The sequence below is a fragment of the Macaca nemestrina genome, chromosome 13 (genome assembly GCF_043159975.1).
Source record: "Macaca nemestrina isolate mMacNem1 chromosome 13, mMacNem.hap1, whole genome shotgun sequence".
NCBI classification, from domain to species: Eukaryota; Metazoa; Chordata; class Mammalia; order Primates; family Cercopithecidae; genus Macaca; species Macaca nemestrina.
The window spans coordinates 119,324,581-119,341,356 of record NC_092137.1 but is presented as its reverse complement, the minus strand read 5'-3'; the positions used below and the strand labels follow the sequence as shown (position 1 = coordinate 119,341,356).

General features: G+C 37.7%; 1 protein-coding gene across 15 annotated transcripts in view; it reads right to left on the bottom strand.

Annotated features, from left to right (window-relative positions):
* LOC105490090 (REV1 DNA directed polymerase) overlaps positions 1-16,776 on the bottom strand; it is an 89,815-nt gene that overhangs the window by 19,521 nt on the left and 53,518 nt on the right. For 6 of the 15 annotated variants that reach the window (XR_011612117.1, XM_071077272.1, XM_071077273.1 and 3 more), the window contains exons 7-12: positions 16,026-16,133; positions 14,536-14,652; positions 9,999-10,107; positions 4,950-5,057; positions 4,300-4,428; positions 1,644-1,798 (exon numbers count right to left, since the gene is read on the bottom strand). Coding sequence is in view for 14 of the 15 variants with exons in the window: in XM_071077272.1 (XP_070933373.1) it covers positions 1,644-1,798; positions 4,300-4,428; positions 4,950-5,057; positions 9,999-10,107; positions 14,536-14,652; positions 16,026-16,133 (726 nt within the window). In the remaining variant the exon portion in view is untranslated. Of the gene's footprint in view, positions 1-1,643; positions 1,799-4,299; positions 4,429-4,930; positions 5,058-9,998; positions 10,108-11,921; positions 12,107-14,535; positions 14,653-16,025; positions 16,134-16,776 lie in introns of those variants that run through there. The other 9 variants (XM_011755396.2, XM_011755395.3, XM_011755399.2 and 6 more) reach the window with 7 other exon arrangements.

Sequence of the window (16,776 nt, the reverse complement as noted above, 5' to 3'; positions counted from 1 at the left end):
AACTATGCACTTTCCTAAAGTAAATACAGAGATTCACGAAGAGGGCAAGTTCTGGGAAGTCACACCAAAATGATACAAGTAGTGAGTTCAGGGGAGGGAAAGGAACTGAGGAGTGGGAATATAAAGTGGGACTCTGGCATTACATATGCTTGAACTTAAAAGAATGGATTCATATGATCACTTATCAATGAAAATTAAGGACAATTAAAAACAAAAAAATAAAACTGTGCCTGACAATGGAATACAGAATTCCTAACTGAAATGTTACCAACGTCTGTGGGTCAACATCAGGGGGTAAAAGGTAAGCTAGCCAGTGGCTGTAGGAATGCTGGGAATGTATTAATCATACTTTTTATTTTCTGTATCTTGTGGTGTTTTGAAATCTTTACAATCCTGCTGGCTGAGGAGAGACTGCCCTCCCAGGGCTGGCTCATTCCTAAAGACAGTAAGCCTCTTACGTGGAAGCACACTTGTCACCTAACCTAACCACCTCCTGCCCCAAACTGTCCCAGGGCCAGCTACCAGGCAACTAGGGACCACCCTATGGCCCACAGCCCACCAGAATTACTCCAACTAGCCACTCCTAAAGTGTTTCCTCAGCCCTGCCTTGCCTTTCTGAAAACAAACAAACAAACAAAAAAACGCTAACAAAGGCTCTGGAGCCTAGGCTTTCGTTCCACCACTCCTCCTGCTTCTGTCTCCTAACCACCCTGGTGCTTCCCCGGTAGTCCTGTGTAGCATGGTATGCCCCCTCCTCTCGGGAAACAGAAGTAACAAATTCTTCTTTCAATGGCATTAGCCTCTCTGCATCACCACTCAGTCATCAGTAAATTTCATGGGTACAAAGGAGACAGGGAACTTTGGAGGAAGAAGAGTTTTTGGATGAAGATGAAGGAATAATAGTTGAAAGTGACAATGGCAAGCCAAGACAAAGTTAACTTTACCTTCCAAGCCTGTGGTATACTGAGTATGGCAGCGACCAACTGGCTCTAGTAACAGAATGGCAAGAAAAGGGGTATCTTGACAGAAGGTAATGAGTGGGTTAAGAAAGGAAGGGGTGACTCGGGGAAGCTTAAGTATGAAAGAGAGAGTTCCAGAGGACACGGCTGGAAGAATCAACAAAAGCAGGGTAAGTATTGGGAGTAGCTGTGGAAACAAAATGCAAGGCTTCAAGAGGGCACGGATGCAGATGGAGAAGAGACTGAATAGTTACTGAGAGCACTTGGAGTCAGGGTGACTTCTAGAACTGAGTGAAGACAGGAACAGCTCCATGTGCCGGGAGGCTAAGGTGCAGAGAGTAACAAGACTCAGACTTAACATGTAACTCTAAACCCATACCACCACCTAGCTTTAAATACAACTTCCGTTCACTTTTGGGGGGAAAAAATTGTTTACAAATGTTGAATTAAACCTTTCCAATCTTTTAAGAACAAGTAAGAAATATTCCAACTTATTTATTGTGAAGATTATCAACCACTTACTTATATTTCCAACACTTATCTCGTGTATCACACAATTGCAAGCAATGTTAAAAACTTTTACAAGTGAGAGGAAGCTAATAAAAACAAAAACTCCTTAAAATTAACTGAAATTCAAGAATCTCAAAGCAACTCTTTTGAGTACAAGATAAGCTAGATACTAACCAATTCCAACAGAGGCAGCACACTTCGTCTGGTCTTTGATTTCCATACGAACAGCATTTGCAAATTCATCAGGAGTAAGTTTGGTCTCTGCAAGGATTTCGGTGATGTCCACCAGTGCTTCATCACAGCTGACAGCTTCAATGTTATGAGTGTAGCTATCAACACAGAGCAAAGGCAACGAATCACAGCCACAGACACCATCTGGTAGACCCAATGTAGCAAAATAAAGGCTTCTTACCCTATCTTTTTTCTATTTCCTCACAAGGCATTTTAAATGAATTGGCTGAAGTACCATTTTAGTCACCCAACTTTTAACTACAAAGTTAATTAGTGTGTTCTCTTTCTCCTTATTAACTACCAAAATACAGCATATAGGACACGAAAACGTTTGAGGAGTAAAATAACCAACACAAAAAAATTTAAACACAAAAAAACAAAAATACAGCATAAATTATTATTTCAGTTTCTCTATACTGACAATACTTCTATAAACCTTTGAAAAGTTGAAAACTGGTGGGTGAATTTGAACTGTCAAAACATTTAATCTAATGGTTTATGAGACTCCTTTAAGGAACAGAAAAATGAGACAAATCAGTCAAATAAGTAATTCCTGCTCTCCTAAAACAAAAATATCAGTTAAATTCCATTCACTGTGGCAGGCCTAGAATACAGAAGGAAAAAGTGGCCAGTCATCCCAACTGCTTGTCTGAGAATAGCATCTACACTCTCTGCATCTGGAAATACATTTTAAAAAATCATCTCACAGGATCTATCCACAAAAAGGATTTGTTGTAATTAGAGAAAAGAAAAAGGAAGACAAGAGCTCCTATGTGGCCCCCAGAGGAATATAAGGACTAAGAAACCACAAAATAGAACCGGACCGAAAATGGGAGGAAACCTAAGAGGCCTAAGGATCAAAACTATGTCTTTCATAATCCACTTGGTAATGTACACTAGGAAGGCAATTCTCATCTCTCACCTACACCTTACTATAGGCAGATTACAATCAGATTAATATCACTATTAAGAAATAATCTCCCTATATTAAAGAAATAGGTATGTTTTGTTCAGGCTTAAACTGTGACATTTTTAAGAACAGAAGGGTATGACTGGTATGAGGTATTTTGCTTCAGAGTGAAAGTTGCCCTGAGACAGGGAGAATATGAAGCTGAGACAGGACTTCCCAAGGGTGGCAGAATAACAACACTGGATATTTTTCCCCTGAGAACAGAAACATGCCACTGAAACTGTCTCCAGCCTTCTACCAGGACCATGTGCATGTGACTGTGTAGGAGTATGGTCACAGCTCTCTCACACCCTCCTAACCTCAGGCACAGGCTGATGGTTTGCTCTAGGGCTTCAACACGCAGGTCACAGGAGCACACAGTACTCACCTCAGTCACCCATCCCTATCTAGCCCTCATTTGGATGCTACCACTGACTTCACCTTTCAAAGAGGATTTAAAGCACATTCCACTTGACAATACCAACATTCCTGTATTTGGGATTTATTTATTTAGTTACCCAACTCATACCTGGAAAGTTAATTAGTGTGTTCTCTTTGTGTTAATAGGATAGCTATAATAAGTGGCTTAACATTCAGCACTCCCTCCTATATACTGATGCCAGGTAACAACCAGTTCCTTTACATTCTCTCTCTCCTACTAAAGCAAGCTCCCACAAGGGCAAGGATTAGATATTCCTTTCTGAGACTAGCAGCATCTAGCAGTCACCTGTACTTAGCAGTACTGGTGTTCAAATTAACGCATAAAAAGGAAGAGGCAGAGGTGAAGACAGAGGCAAGAAGTCTATCTCTTAGAACATTAATACTGCCCAGGAGTTGACAAACCTTGGCCTAACATCCAGTAAATGCATTTTTACTGGAACTACACAAAGCCCATTCATATACATTTCCCATGGCTGCTTTCCATTCACAACGCAGAATGGAGTACTTCTGTTGAGTGACAGAAACTTTATCTGGCTCCCTTCAGAAAACCATGCTGACCCCTGGTTTACAGCATACATAGGCTGGTTATACTTTTAACAAATTTCAGTTCTGACTTAATATAAAATATATCTACATTTTAAAATATTTTTAAATACATCTACGATTTTAAATATTTTTAGCATTAATCACCTTTTCTCAAGCCAACTCATCAACTATTTTGAAACTATTAATAAAGACCCACTTTTATGAAAACTAACTCTTGGCATATCCAATGATTTTTAAGAAGATAAAGGGTTTAAAGTGTCTCCACTTGTTATCAACCCATCAGTTCTAAGTTTGAACAAAACCATAATTAAAATGAAATAAAAGAGAATAACCAGGTTAAAAAATTCCATCCTTCATCTATTTGGCTCCATGGGAAGAAAACCAGAACCACAGACTAGAAGTAACGTAAGTGAATGATCAGATCTTACATCAACCAAGGAAGCACATGAACAATTGTGGCAATACAAAACTATCCTTTGAGATTGAGCTACCTGGAAACTGCCCAAAGAAAGAAGGTCTCAGCCTGGGATGCTGAGGAGCGGTTCCTGAGAGAGAAAAGTCTAACAAAAGCGATCCCAACAATCCTAAAGAAAACTTGAACTATCTTTACTATTAGCTAAGAGAAGGAAAACAAACACAAAATGACAGTTTGATACACTGTACCTTGCCAACGTTTCATACAGCGTTCGTGCGACTTCCTTATATGCATGAAAATCGTATGGGACAGCTTGAAGATTGGGACATAGTTGTTTAGCATGCCCAAAAAACATTCCGTTCTTAATGCCAAGTTGCCTAGAGAGAGAACAAAACACAAATGGAGTTATTCTAGGAATTTTTAAACTCAAATATTTATCAAATATGTTGGTATCTCCCCATGCCACTAATTTATAATTTCCACTGAACTCCATTCTCAACAGGGGTTAAAGATAGGCATTAAAATTTACAGGCTTGTTTCCCCCCCAAATAAAGTCACAACTGTCTCAACAGTGCAAACATGACACATGTAGATGTGCCAACCATGTCATTAAAAGACCAGGTTTGGCTCTTGTCTGTATCTGAAGCTTTCTCATAAAACTCATACTTCTGGCCCCTTTGCAGAGATGCCAGCATGCCATATGCTGGTGATATCACAACCACCACAGAGCAGGAATATGCTGTCAAAAAGAGGTTTTCTTCCCCTAATACATGGCACAGTTTGGCCAGGGTTCATCCCCCAAAGACAAAGAATATAAACAAAAGAACTACACAAAACAGTGCTATGTGACAAACAGACAAAATGTACTCATCCTATTACCACCCAATTCCCAATTGACCAATTCCATGCTCCTGAAGTGGCTCCACAGTGGTTGAGATGCCAACAGCATTGTACATGGTAGGACATCACTCTGGGCAGGAGCCAGGGTTCCAGAACTTTGAGGGACCTAATTGAAAATGGTAAATTTTAAATCTGTGTGTCTCAGTGCCCCACATTACCTTTGATATTTGGAGCATTCACCACAAAACTATAATTATGGAACTATATATAATTAGTAAAATTCTATTTTATCACTCTATAAAGAATCAAGAAAAAAATTAGAGTAAAAATAAGCAAAATAATAAAGCAATGTTTCACTAAATTACATATTATTATGTAATACGATAATGGTCATTTGATGTATCTGTTCAATAAATATTTACTAACTACACAGCATGAAGACGTTCCCCGTTTTAAGAAACATATATACAAACAATCGCCAATTACTCACAGGCCTCTGGCACCCTCCCAACATTCAGACTCTGAGAGCCAAGAAGGAAGAGTCCTCCAAGAGACTCAGCGGTAGATGCAAAATCACATGCACTTTTTATGTTTCTAAAAATAGTAATATTATAAATGGCCTCAGTGCTAAGTCCCTAGTAGATAAGAAATACCTAAGTGGAAGGTAAATGACAGAGTCGTCAAGAGAACAATTGTTAATGTGTCGAGGACTCAGCGAGGTGCTGGGTACAGGATGGCAAATAAAGCAAACTCCATGATGTCCATGGGGACAAGCCCGCACTCGCCTAGAAAAGATGGCCTGTGGTCAACAAGCTTTGTCCACTAATGCAGGAAAGTAAATACCTAACAGTTTAGACATATATAGAGAAACATAAAATAGTTTAGAAACATTATCAGAAACAAAGCAGAAAAAAGGTCTAGTGTTGAAAAGGGTAAACTTCAGGTAATAATTATGCCAGATATATAGATTCAACATGTAAAAGCTGAGTTTACAAATTAAAGATAACTCATTTTTTAAAAATGTGTTTATAAGTCCAGGCACGGTGGCTCACGCCTGTAATCCCAGCACTTTGGGAGGCTGAGGTGGGCAGATCACCTGAGGTCAGGAGTTCGAGAACACCCTGATCAACATGGAGAAACCCCATCTCTAATAAAAATTAAAAATTAGCCAGGAGTGGTGGCGCATGCCTGTAATCCCAGCTACTCGGGAGGCTGAGGCAGGAGAATCGCTTGAACCTGGGAGGTGGAGGTTGCGGTGAGCCGAGATCATGCCATTGCACTCCAGCCTGGGCAACAAGAGCAAAACTCCATCTCAAAAAAAAAACCAAATATGTTTATAGTCCAGGCGTGATGGCACACGCCTGTAATCCCAGCACTTTGGGAGGCCAAGGTGGATGGATACCTGAGGTCAGGAGTTTGAGACCAGCCTGGCCAACATGGTGAAACCCTGTTTCTACTAAAAATACAAAAAAAACTAGCTGGGCGTGGTGGCGTGCACCTGTAATCCCAGCTACTCAGGAGGCTGAGGCAGGAGAATTGCTTGAACCTGGGAGGTGGAGGTTGCAGTGAGCCAAGATTGTGCCACTGTACCTCAGCCTGGGCAACAAGAGTGAAACTGTCTCAAAAAAAGAAAGAAAAAGAAATGTGTTTATAATCCCTGTAAAGATCATGTTCTTATATTTACAATATTTTCATTTTCAAAACATTTATTTATGCAAAAATTTTCCGAGGCACATTACTTAGTAAAGTATGGTACATCTACTTAGGTACTCATGTAAAATGTACCCAGAGAAAACTGTTTAAAAGCCATTAGACACTATAAGGAAGTTAAAAACAAAAAAGGAAAACCTTTTTCCTTTGGCTTGCCTTAGGTTTGCCATACTAAGGGAAGCCAAATACCTTGAAGATGGCTGGGAAATGAGGTTTGTTCCATAGAAAATAAATGAGTAAAGACAATTACAAGAAAGTCCAAAGTGACTCTTCATTACCATGACTCATCTATTACAACTAAAATCCCATGCAGGACAAATTACCAAAACTTCGTTAAGTGTATGCTGCAAAAACAGCTTATTCCCACGTTCAAAGCACAGAGGACATATTCTGTCTGGCAATATGCTTTGTTCAGACAGCTGTATTTGGTGTTGGATTCAACAATATTAAAAACTTGCTGGCCGGGTGCGGTGGCTCACGCCTGTTAATCCCAGCACTTTGGGAGGCCAAGGCGAGCGGATCACGAGGTCAGGAGTTCAAGACCACCCTGGCCAAGATGGTGAAACCCCACCTCTACTAAAAATACAAAAATTAGCTGGGCGTGGTGGCGGGAGCCTGTAATCCCAGCTACTCGGGAGGCTGAGGCAGGAGAATTGCTTCAACCCGGGAAGCAGGGGTTGCAGTGAGCCAAGAAAGGACCACTGCACTCCAGCCTGGGCAACAGAGCAAGACTTCGTCTCCAGGAAGAAAAAAAAAATTGCCATCAAACCACTGTCGCTGTCCATTCTACATACTAAAATACATCCATAAAGTAAGAAAGGTAGGGGTCCTTACAAAAGCACGTGAAAACGGGGTTTAGAAATTATTTGACTTTAAAAATCTATGATTCTAGGATACCTGTGTATCATTACCTATTCATGTACAATCTGCCTTCTTCTCATTTATTCCATACAAAGTTTGCTCTCTACTGTAAGTATAGGCCAACTACTAACAGCAGTGCAAACTGTGACCCACATATACACATTCTACCTTGTATTTCTACCATTTCATATTCACATTCTATCCTTTGCTGGCCCCGTTATTAGGCTATGTATAGTGAAAACTCACGAGTGCATAAAACTGAGCAGATCATCCCCACAATCTAGCCCCCACTCCAAACTCAGAAACATTTGTCTTATGCAACTACTTGTACCTGTTAAAAAAATTTTCCTCAGAAAAGGAAAATATAACCTGTTGGATGGCCACAAAACAAGTATCCAGAAACTATTTTCTAGAAACTTTCACTAGGAATAGTCTTCTAGAAAACAGAAAATTACAATTAAGGGACAAAAAACTCATGGTTGCACTTTTTTTCTTCAAGTTAAATTCATTTTCATCACTTTATGCATCTTAAACATCTGCACTTAAGTGGCACTTGAATGGCTCACTATATAGTATTCTGTCCTCATATACTGTCACCCCAATTATTTTGCAAGGCATGAAGCTTGACAGTCACCGTCCATGGATAAATACAAATGCACCATCCAAAGACCCAAGAGAAGCCTAGTGCCTAGACACAATGGTGGCTCCTGGAGTCCAAAGCCACCAGAGCTGGTGACACTTTCAGCTGGAGGCAGTCCTGCTTCCCAGCCAGCATTCATCTTGGTGGGGACCGGGTATGAAGGTGTAAAGGGAGACCCTGCAGAGGCAGTCTAGCAAGGGTAAACGGAGCTTGCATTTTACCAACTAGCGAAATTCAAGGACTGAGAGTATTTCTGGGCTTCATCACACCCTCCACATACTGCACGTAACTGTCTAGCCATCTGAAGTCCAGGCCACCATTCAATAACTTAGTAGGAAAAAAGAGACTACATAAACTCAGCTCTAGAGTGCCTGTGCTAATAAAAAGCAGTATAACAGTTCAAAACGTATTTGTATTTAATTATCATTTAAAGTGAGTTTCAATTCCTTGGCCACAGCATCAAGTGACAATGAAAACCATTAAAACATAATTCTGTCAATGAGAAAGGCAAAGTTAGCCTGGGAGGAAAAGTTTGGCATGTCATGAATGGAAAACAATTTAAAATATAAGCATGCATGTTTAAACTTAATGCTTTTACTTAAATATACTTTAAAAAAAATTAGCAAATTTAAAAAAAAACTATTATGATTAGACGATGCTGAGCTCAAATATCTTTTCTTCAGATTAGATGCTTGAATAGCCACAATTTTGAATCAAGATTAAGAAGATGTAACTGGGCCGGGCGTGGTGACTCACGCCTGTAATCCCAGCACTTTGGGAGGCTGAGGCGGGTGGATCACTAGGCCAGGAGATCGAGACCATCCTGGCTAACGAGGTGAAACCCCACCTCTACTAAAAAAATACAAAAAAATTAGCTGGGCGTGGTGGCGGGCACCTGTAGTCCCAGCTACTAGGGAGGCTGAGGCAGGGGAATGGCGTGAACCCAGGAGGCAGAGCTTGCAATGAGCTGAGATGGTGCCACTGCACTCCAGCCTGGGCGACAGAGCGAGACTTGTCTCAAAAAAAAAAAAAAAAAAAAAAAAAAAAGTAACTGATCTAAGACTGTTTCGTTTTGAAATTATTGAATACTTTAACACTTGCCAGCTATGTGTAAGGGCTTGCTGTGTTATACAGGTAAAAATGTCTGTTTGGTCGACAGGGAAAAAAAAAAATTAAGACTTCTCTTTAATTATTACTCCCTCTACTTTTACAACTATTCCAATTATTTCAAAAAGATTTTTTAAATTATGAGGAATATATATATATGTGTGTGTGTTTCTTCCTATACTGAAACAGCCAATTATAATTATGGTTTCAGATCACTATAACATAAACACCTATTCAAAAAGTTGGTGCTAACAAGCTGACAACACTATTACCACTTTTAAGTGAAGAGATATTAAGAATGTTAATAATTAAATTACTTACAATTGAATAGGCAATTGGGTTTTAACATTAAAAAAAAAACTGAGTATCAGGAAGAATGGATTACAAGAGATTTTTCTTAGCAATAAAAACAAAAGATTAGAGTAAATAAATATTAAAGTCCTCTTCCATTCAAAAACAATCTAATTCTTTTATTTCATGCTTCAAAAGACAATAAAAATGACAATCCCCAATGTCTTTTGGTTCCTACTACAGGACCTATTGGTTCTCATCAGGGAACTACTAAGCTGTTTGTTTAAAGTTATCTAGCACTGGTGAGGGGTTGTGGGGGGCATAAATGAAATGATTTAAGGCTGAAACCATTTATTTCCATAACACGTCTGTAACGTTTAAATCACTGGCCTGACTGGCAGGTCTGAATCCACTTCAAAAGATTACAGTTCAAAAAATTATATAAAAATAATTAGCCAAATTGTTCATTAAGAATTATAACACATAACTTCTACATACCTGGCCTCATAACTACAAGATGCAATTTCAGCCTTTGACAAAACAGAATCAATTCCATTTGCTTGTGCAGAATCTGGATTCTCCCACAGTGATGAATCTGGTATATCTGCTTTAAAAATTTAAAAAAAATTAATGGTTATTTGTTATAAACTGATTTTCCGTAACTTTTTCAAGAAATTTGTTTTCCATTACTTTCATATAAAAATGTTTAGTAAATTCCAAATACAGTTATCTCTATTGGCATTATCTCCTTATCTAATAAAAGAAAACTCTGTAACTCTAAAATGGTTTGCTTCCATTATATTCTTCATCAGCAGATAAAAACTTATAATAAATTCAAAGTGTCCTGGGAGTTGTTTTTTTTAAATACACCAGAAGATAAATATAGAATATCCTATAACACAGTCCCTTGAGGTGGACATGGATGAGAAGTGATCAGGGAGATGAACTCCCTCCTATAACCTTACAAGGACTGTACAGCTCTCGGTAATGGGGAAAAGTTAATGAAAAATATAAATTTCTCTGAATATTCGTTGCTGTTTCCTAAAAGATTTGCAAAACTTAAAGCTAATTAACGTGTACAACAAACATGAAATTCCTACCATCTATCTGATCAAACAATAATTTAGTAGGTCACAAACCATGAAGAGGTTTCATTCTGAATTCAAGCTTTTTCTTTTGAACAGACGTCACATTATCCCCTGCTACAGGTAATTGTATTTTGGTTTAATAACGCATGTTCAATTAAAAACATTCAAGTGTGATCAGAGTATCGATGCTTTAGAAAACACAGCTGGAGCTCAGTGTGGCTTACCAACATGTCTTAACATCCGAACCAAACGTACAACTTTACACAAGAATACAAAAGCACACACTCTGGAGAGCCTACTGGCTGCATGCCACTTTACTTCCTTTGCCACCTTTAGCTTCACTAGTAATTAAGAAATAAATTAAAACACAACTTCATCGTAGGTCTCTTGGGATACTACTATTAGGTTCCAAGAAGAGTATGCTGTTTAAAAAAAAAAAAAAAAAAAAAAAAACCACATTCTAAAACCACAATCTCAGCCACATCTCTACTATTATAAACAAAAATACCATTAGTAAAACAAAGCCAAAATATATCACTTCAGCTATTCCAGACAAATCTATTGTGAGTACACTGTAACAATACATAACTAACAAACCCAGCATTTCTCTTCTGTTTATTTCAGACTTACTGTTCTGTGAAAAGTCAGCCAAGTTAATGCACCACCAGGAAAACTGGCAAAGTCTCTGGCTTCATGGGCTTAAACAACTCTTCCTGGTTTGACTAGTAATCATCAACATCTTTCATCTAACTATGCAACCCATACAAGCATTTCTGGATTTCAGCAACCATATATACACAGCATAAATGCAAATCAAACTGATTGGCATCTCAGTGGGGTCAAATCCTACTTGCTTCAAAACAGCTGAGTGTGTAATGTGAGCTATAGTTTCTGACATATGAGTAACATATGCTAGCTATACTATTACAAATTAAAGACAGAATCCCAAGCAGACTACCCAGTGTTTCTGGACGGTTTTAAAAGGCTAAATATAAATTTTAATAGTCCATTCATCTAAGCTGAAAAACTGTAAGAATTTCAGGACTGTCAGTATCACTCTTCAACAGAGGGTGCTACTAGACCCCAAAAAAAGGAGTGCTGAAGCTTGAACAGCCACAACCGTCTTGTAACCATGGTGTAACCATGAGTTATGCCTTACAAGTTGGAGAATTACCTGACTTTGATATCTGAAGGGCTAGTTATCTAAGACACTGTCTTGAAAATAACAGAAAACTTATGCTTGAGGAGAGAACAGTCTCTGTGGTCCATGCGCCCCCAATGCCCTGGCCTGAGAGGCAGCACCATCGTGTTCCTCTCCATTGGGCTGGCTGACCTGTTCCACAGTGCAGCAGAATGCGTGGGTCCCTCCACGAGCGGAGTGAGTTGCTTCATGTGAGATTCAGGGAAATGCAGGGACACACTGTCCTCACTGGAGGGCAAAGTAGAGAACTGCTCATCAAAACTTGACAAACTAGACGGGCACATGGAGAATGTGGAGGAACGGTTGGAGAAATCAGAGGCCAGGACCCAAGTCTGTGAAAAAGAAATCGCTGAGAATAAATCTATGACTAATACGATTTTTAAAACTGTTGTTCTTTAGAATGAAAACTGAAGCTGTCGATGGGATAGAAAACATCTGTATCCTGGAAATCCAGGAAGGGGTAAAAGGCCCCAACCATGAAATTTGGAGCATAAATTGTTCCAAACAATGAGATCATCAATGAGAAGTGCCACTACTGAGTATTGCTCAGGAAGCAGCCTCCAAAAGAAGTCATGGATGGATGAGATATCCTGGTTGCACTGGTCTAATTAAAGAGCTTTTGGATATGACAACTAAGAAACTAAAGTTTCAAAAAGGACTAAGGATGCTATTTGTCCTAATACGTTGTCTAGACATATAAGCCAAACATTAGACTGATCTTTTTTTTTTTTTTTCAAAGCTAGTGCACAGAAGCCAAAGATTCTAATTCCTAAACTGATCCTCAATATTCTTCTATTTGGTGCCATGTCTGATAATGACCCAGAGAAAGAAAGATCAGGGAATAACAAGCAAAGAGGAACAAAAGCATTGAAAAAAGTTCTGAGCACAAGCTTAGTTGTAATCAAATTTTATAATAATCTATTCATTTTATATGTAGCAAATAATCTGGTGAGCTCCTAATGCATGAAAAGGCTTAGCATATAAAAGTAAATGGCATCAAGTTAAAGTAAGAGTATAAAATACAAACTGTCATATCACCTTTTCTAGTGACGGGACAATCTCCTTTTGACAGTTTTCAATGGCAAGTGAAATTTAACTATTTCTCCTAATACTTCCCTTCTGGTTTACCACCCACATTTAGATGTGAAGGGGATGTGATTAGAGAAGGTCATTAAAATGTTGTAAAAATTAGGTGACTAAACTGATGAAGACAATTAAGTAACCAATGACAGTATTGTGTTAATAAACCATTTATAGTAAGATTGTCTGTAACAGAAGAAAAGACAAAAGAGAACTAGCTCTCTGCTACTCCTAAGGAATGTGCGCTTGTCAAGGTGAAAATTTTAAATGTAGACTGCCGACAGAAGGACGTGTGTAGCAAGACCACCCACCAGAGAGACTCTGAGCACTGAAGATGCTACTGCACGTATATACATGGTGGTTTCTCTTCTTTCAACCTTCTTTAGTATTTCATAAACGCCTAATATATGACAAGTATTGTATACTTCCTTAAGCTATTTATTTCTTATTTTCTAGAACTTAAGATTTCACATGTTTAATAGCACATAGAATATACAAAAAGAAAAACCAACCTACCACAAAAACCATACTACCAATACTTAAAACTACCTATACCATAATACAACTAAATGTCAAGTTCAGTAACAGCTACTCCACACCTACTCATGACACACAAAATTCTAGAATCTCAAAAATCTCTGCAAAGATTTAAACACCAAGAAAACATTTATAAAACTTGGAAATAAATGTACACACAAAGCGTAAACATGTATCTAAAATTATGTTCTTTCATACTTAAGACCACATAAACAGATGATCAAAACCAACAAAAAGACTATAATCCCAAAAACGGTCCTCAGAGATGTTCGCTGGCTTTCCTTTTGCCTTAATTTCATTGGAGTCATTGTGACAAGTAAGCCCAACGTTTTATAACTGACAACAAGGGCACTGAAATAACTGCAGTAAAACTAAACTGCATGCTTTCCATTTCACTGCATATCTAACTTCTGACTACTTTCTGGGTAATATATTTCTGAGAAACTAATTAAAAAAATTCTCTTTGGCTTTGCAAAACAACCATGAGAAAACGAATCAATTATTTAAAAAATTTAATTTCTAAGAAAACATTTCTCAGCGAATTTACTCAGGGGAAGAAAGTAATAGACACATGAAAATCTTAATAAGTATCATGACTAGTACAACTTATAATTTTGCTTAATAATATCCAAAATTAAAAAGTCAAGAGAGGCAACAAGGTTATATCTCATAACAAATAGGTTCACTAAAGGATGTGGAGAATGATTACTGGTGTTCACTTTTAATTCCAATAAATTAAAAGTTCTACTGTTTGTTATCCTACTTCCTCATACAAATATCTTGAGCAACACAAACTTTAACATTCTTACAGTGATGCAATAACCAAATGACCAGTAATTAACTCTCACAATAAACAGAGGCTTCTTTAAATTATGCCCATGATTTTTATCCCCAATCTACATTTATACAAAGCAAATCAATCATATCTTGTAAAACATTCTTCACTCTCTCTTTCAGGAAAATGTCACCCTCCAATTCAATACAACCTAACAGTTGAAATCCTTAAAAGCCCTGAATGAAAAAGCTAATTGCTACAACTCTGCTCTCATTTCTGTAACAACCACGCCGACAGCAAAACCCAGAAGCCGTCCACAGGAGCACTGAGACTTCAGAGACAGCTCATGTGTACCTGCTTTGCCTTTCAGGATTTTATTCTGGTAATACTGCCACTCCAGCTGGGGGTTAGCGCCAGGACGTAAAGGTGCCCTTCCTGTGCCTCTGTTACTTGTAACAGCCACTGGTTTGCCTGTGAGGAAAATATTAAATTATTTCTGCATATGGGTATAAGAATGTTAACAACATGTCAGCAAAAATTTTTCAAATGATTTTTAAAACATGCCTTTTTTTCCTTTACCTTTACTTATGACATTAATCCTTAAAGAAGCTAATACTTTAAAGACTATCAATCACCATGTAAATGTCATCTAAGTTTCTCAGCACCTCCAAAAAAGCCAATTATTTGTGACCATTCTGATACATTTTTTCAGCCTGAAAGCAGTAGTCAACTCAGCCTTCCAGGGTTTTTGTTTGATTTCGTATTGTAGAAAACAGGCAACTCAAGACTCTAAATTCAGACATTAAGTGGTGGGGAAAGAAAAACTAAGTATACTTTTTTTGTATTTCTAGAGTTAACATCTATACTTCTCTCTCAATTTTACAGCAACAGAAACTAAATACATACACATCGGAATCACAATCTGACCTACCACATTATCAAACATGAGCATACAGCCCCTCAATTTTTGCTTTAGTATAAACTTACTTTCCTGTATCATTTCCTTTTGTATGTGTGTTAAGTTACAAGATGACTAACTTTGTAAAGCAACAGCATGGATAAATATGTATTTACTGAATGCATTATTTTGAGGACCAATAAATAAAATCAACAATGCATTAAAAAGTTACTCTATGAAAATCAATTATTTAACATTCTAATAACTCCTTTCAGAGCTGAGGAACCACTACCCATGACAAAAATAAAGTCCTGGTTTTAACACAGCAGCTTCTGTGCCACAGTGATTCCTTATTTAAGGGAAGAAAACACTAAGTTGTCTCTTTCAGACAGAGGCAAACACTGGAAAACCCAGAATGTATGCTTTTCAAAGTACTAACTAGTTCACAAATATCTGCAATTTCACTAAGACAAAGACTGTCCACACGACTTCACATATTTTAGCAATATTCAATAATGCAAAATTATCCTACAATCAAAACGCTGGGATGTTCATGGGCATCAAGACAGTTAATCAAGTTATTTGCTCAAAAGAGAAAGCATAATGACCCAAGTCTCACAGACAAGAGCCACCATAAAATTTCCATTCATTAACAAGGAATACAGATACAAATTTAGAAAATGCCCAATATAGACCCTGCCTACATTAGTCTTCGATGACATATCCTTCAGGTGAAGATGAATATTGCTCCCCGAAGATCTCTACAGGGAGAAAGAAAAACTCTAATTTCCCCTATACCTTCCTTGATAACTGAATACAGAAAATTTGGAAAAACTGATTTTCCCAAGAAAAATCACAATTTTTTAAAAAAAGATTTTGTAAACTCTTTGAATATGTATTTACAACAATATATCAATTTTCTTAAAACATAAGCAAGAATACAGACCTTTGAGATCTGGTCTATTTCGTATACCCACTGACACAAAGAAGCAATCCATATCAACATGCATTATACAGCTCTGATGTCTGGGAGAATTCAATACTGACATATCTCCTAGAAGGAAAAAGACAGCATTCAAACCCCAAGCTAATTTTTATTATTTAAAACATCAGGTCTAGTTAATTTTACAAACTATATTTAAAACATGCTTCACCCAGAATGGAGTCTTTTTAAAAAACCAGAAATGACTACAGATTATTGCTATCACCTCAAGAGAAGCCCAATTTAATTAAGTCTCTAGTTTGTCAAAAAGTACACCTTAAAATTATTTCATTGTGCTGATTATTTTATAAAAATACAAAGGTGTTGGCATACATTTAGTTACATGAAGCTAAGTAAAACTTATCTTGATGATCATTATTCCATGCAATCTATAAACACGCCTGGATAAAATAACAACAATAAAAATGGCTACTATTATCCAGTGCTTGGTAGGTGTCAGGCACTGCTGTTAAGAGGTTTACATGTATGTATTTATTTAAATTCTCACAACTATGAGGTAGGTAACCATATCATCTCCATTCTGTAGACTAAAAGTTTAAGTCACACAGCCTATTATTAAGTGGTTGAGCTGTGATTCTGTCCCAAGCAGTCTGATTTCTGAGCCTTAAAACTACCATGTTGCTGTTCTAAGTACTTGAAAAACAGTCTATAAAACATAAATCTGTAAATTTTTACCCTTATGCCATTAAATACT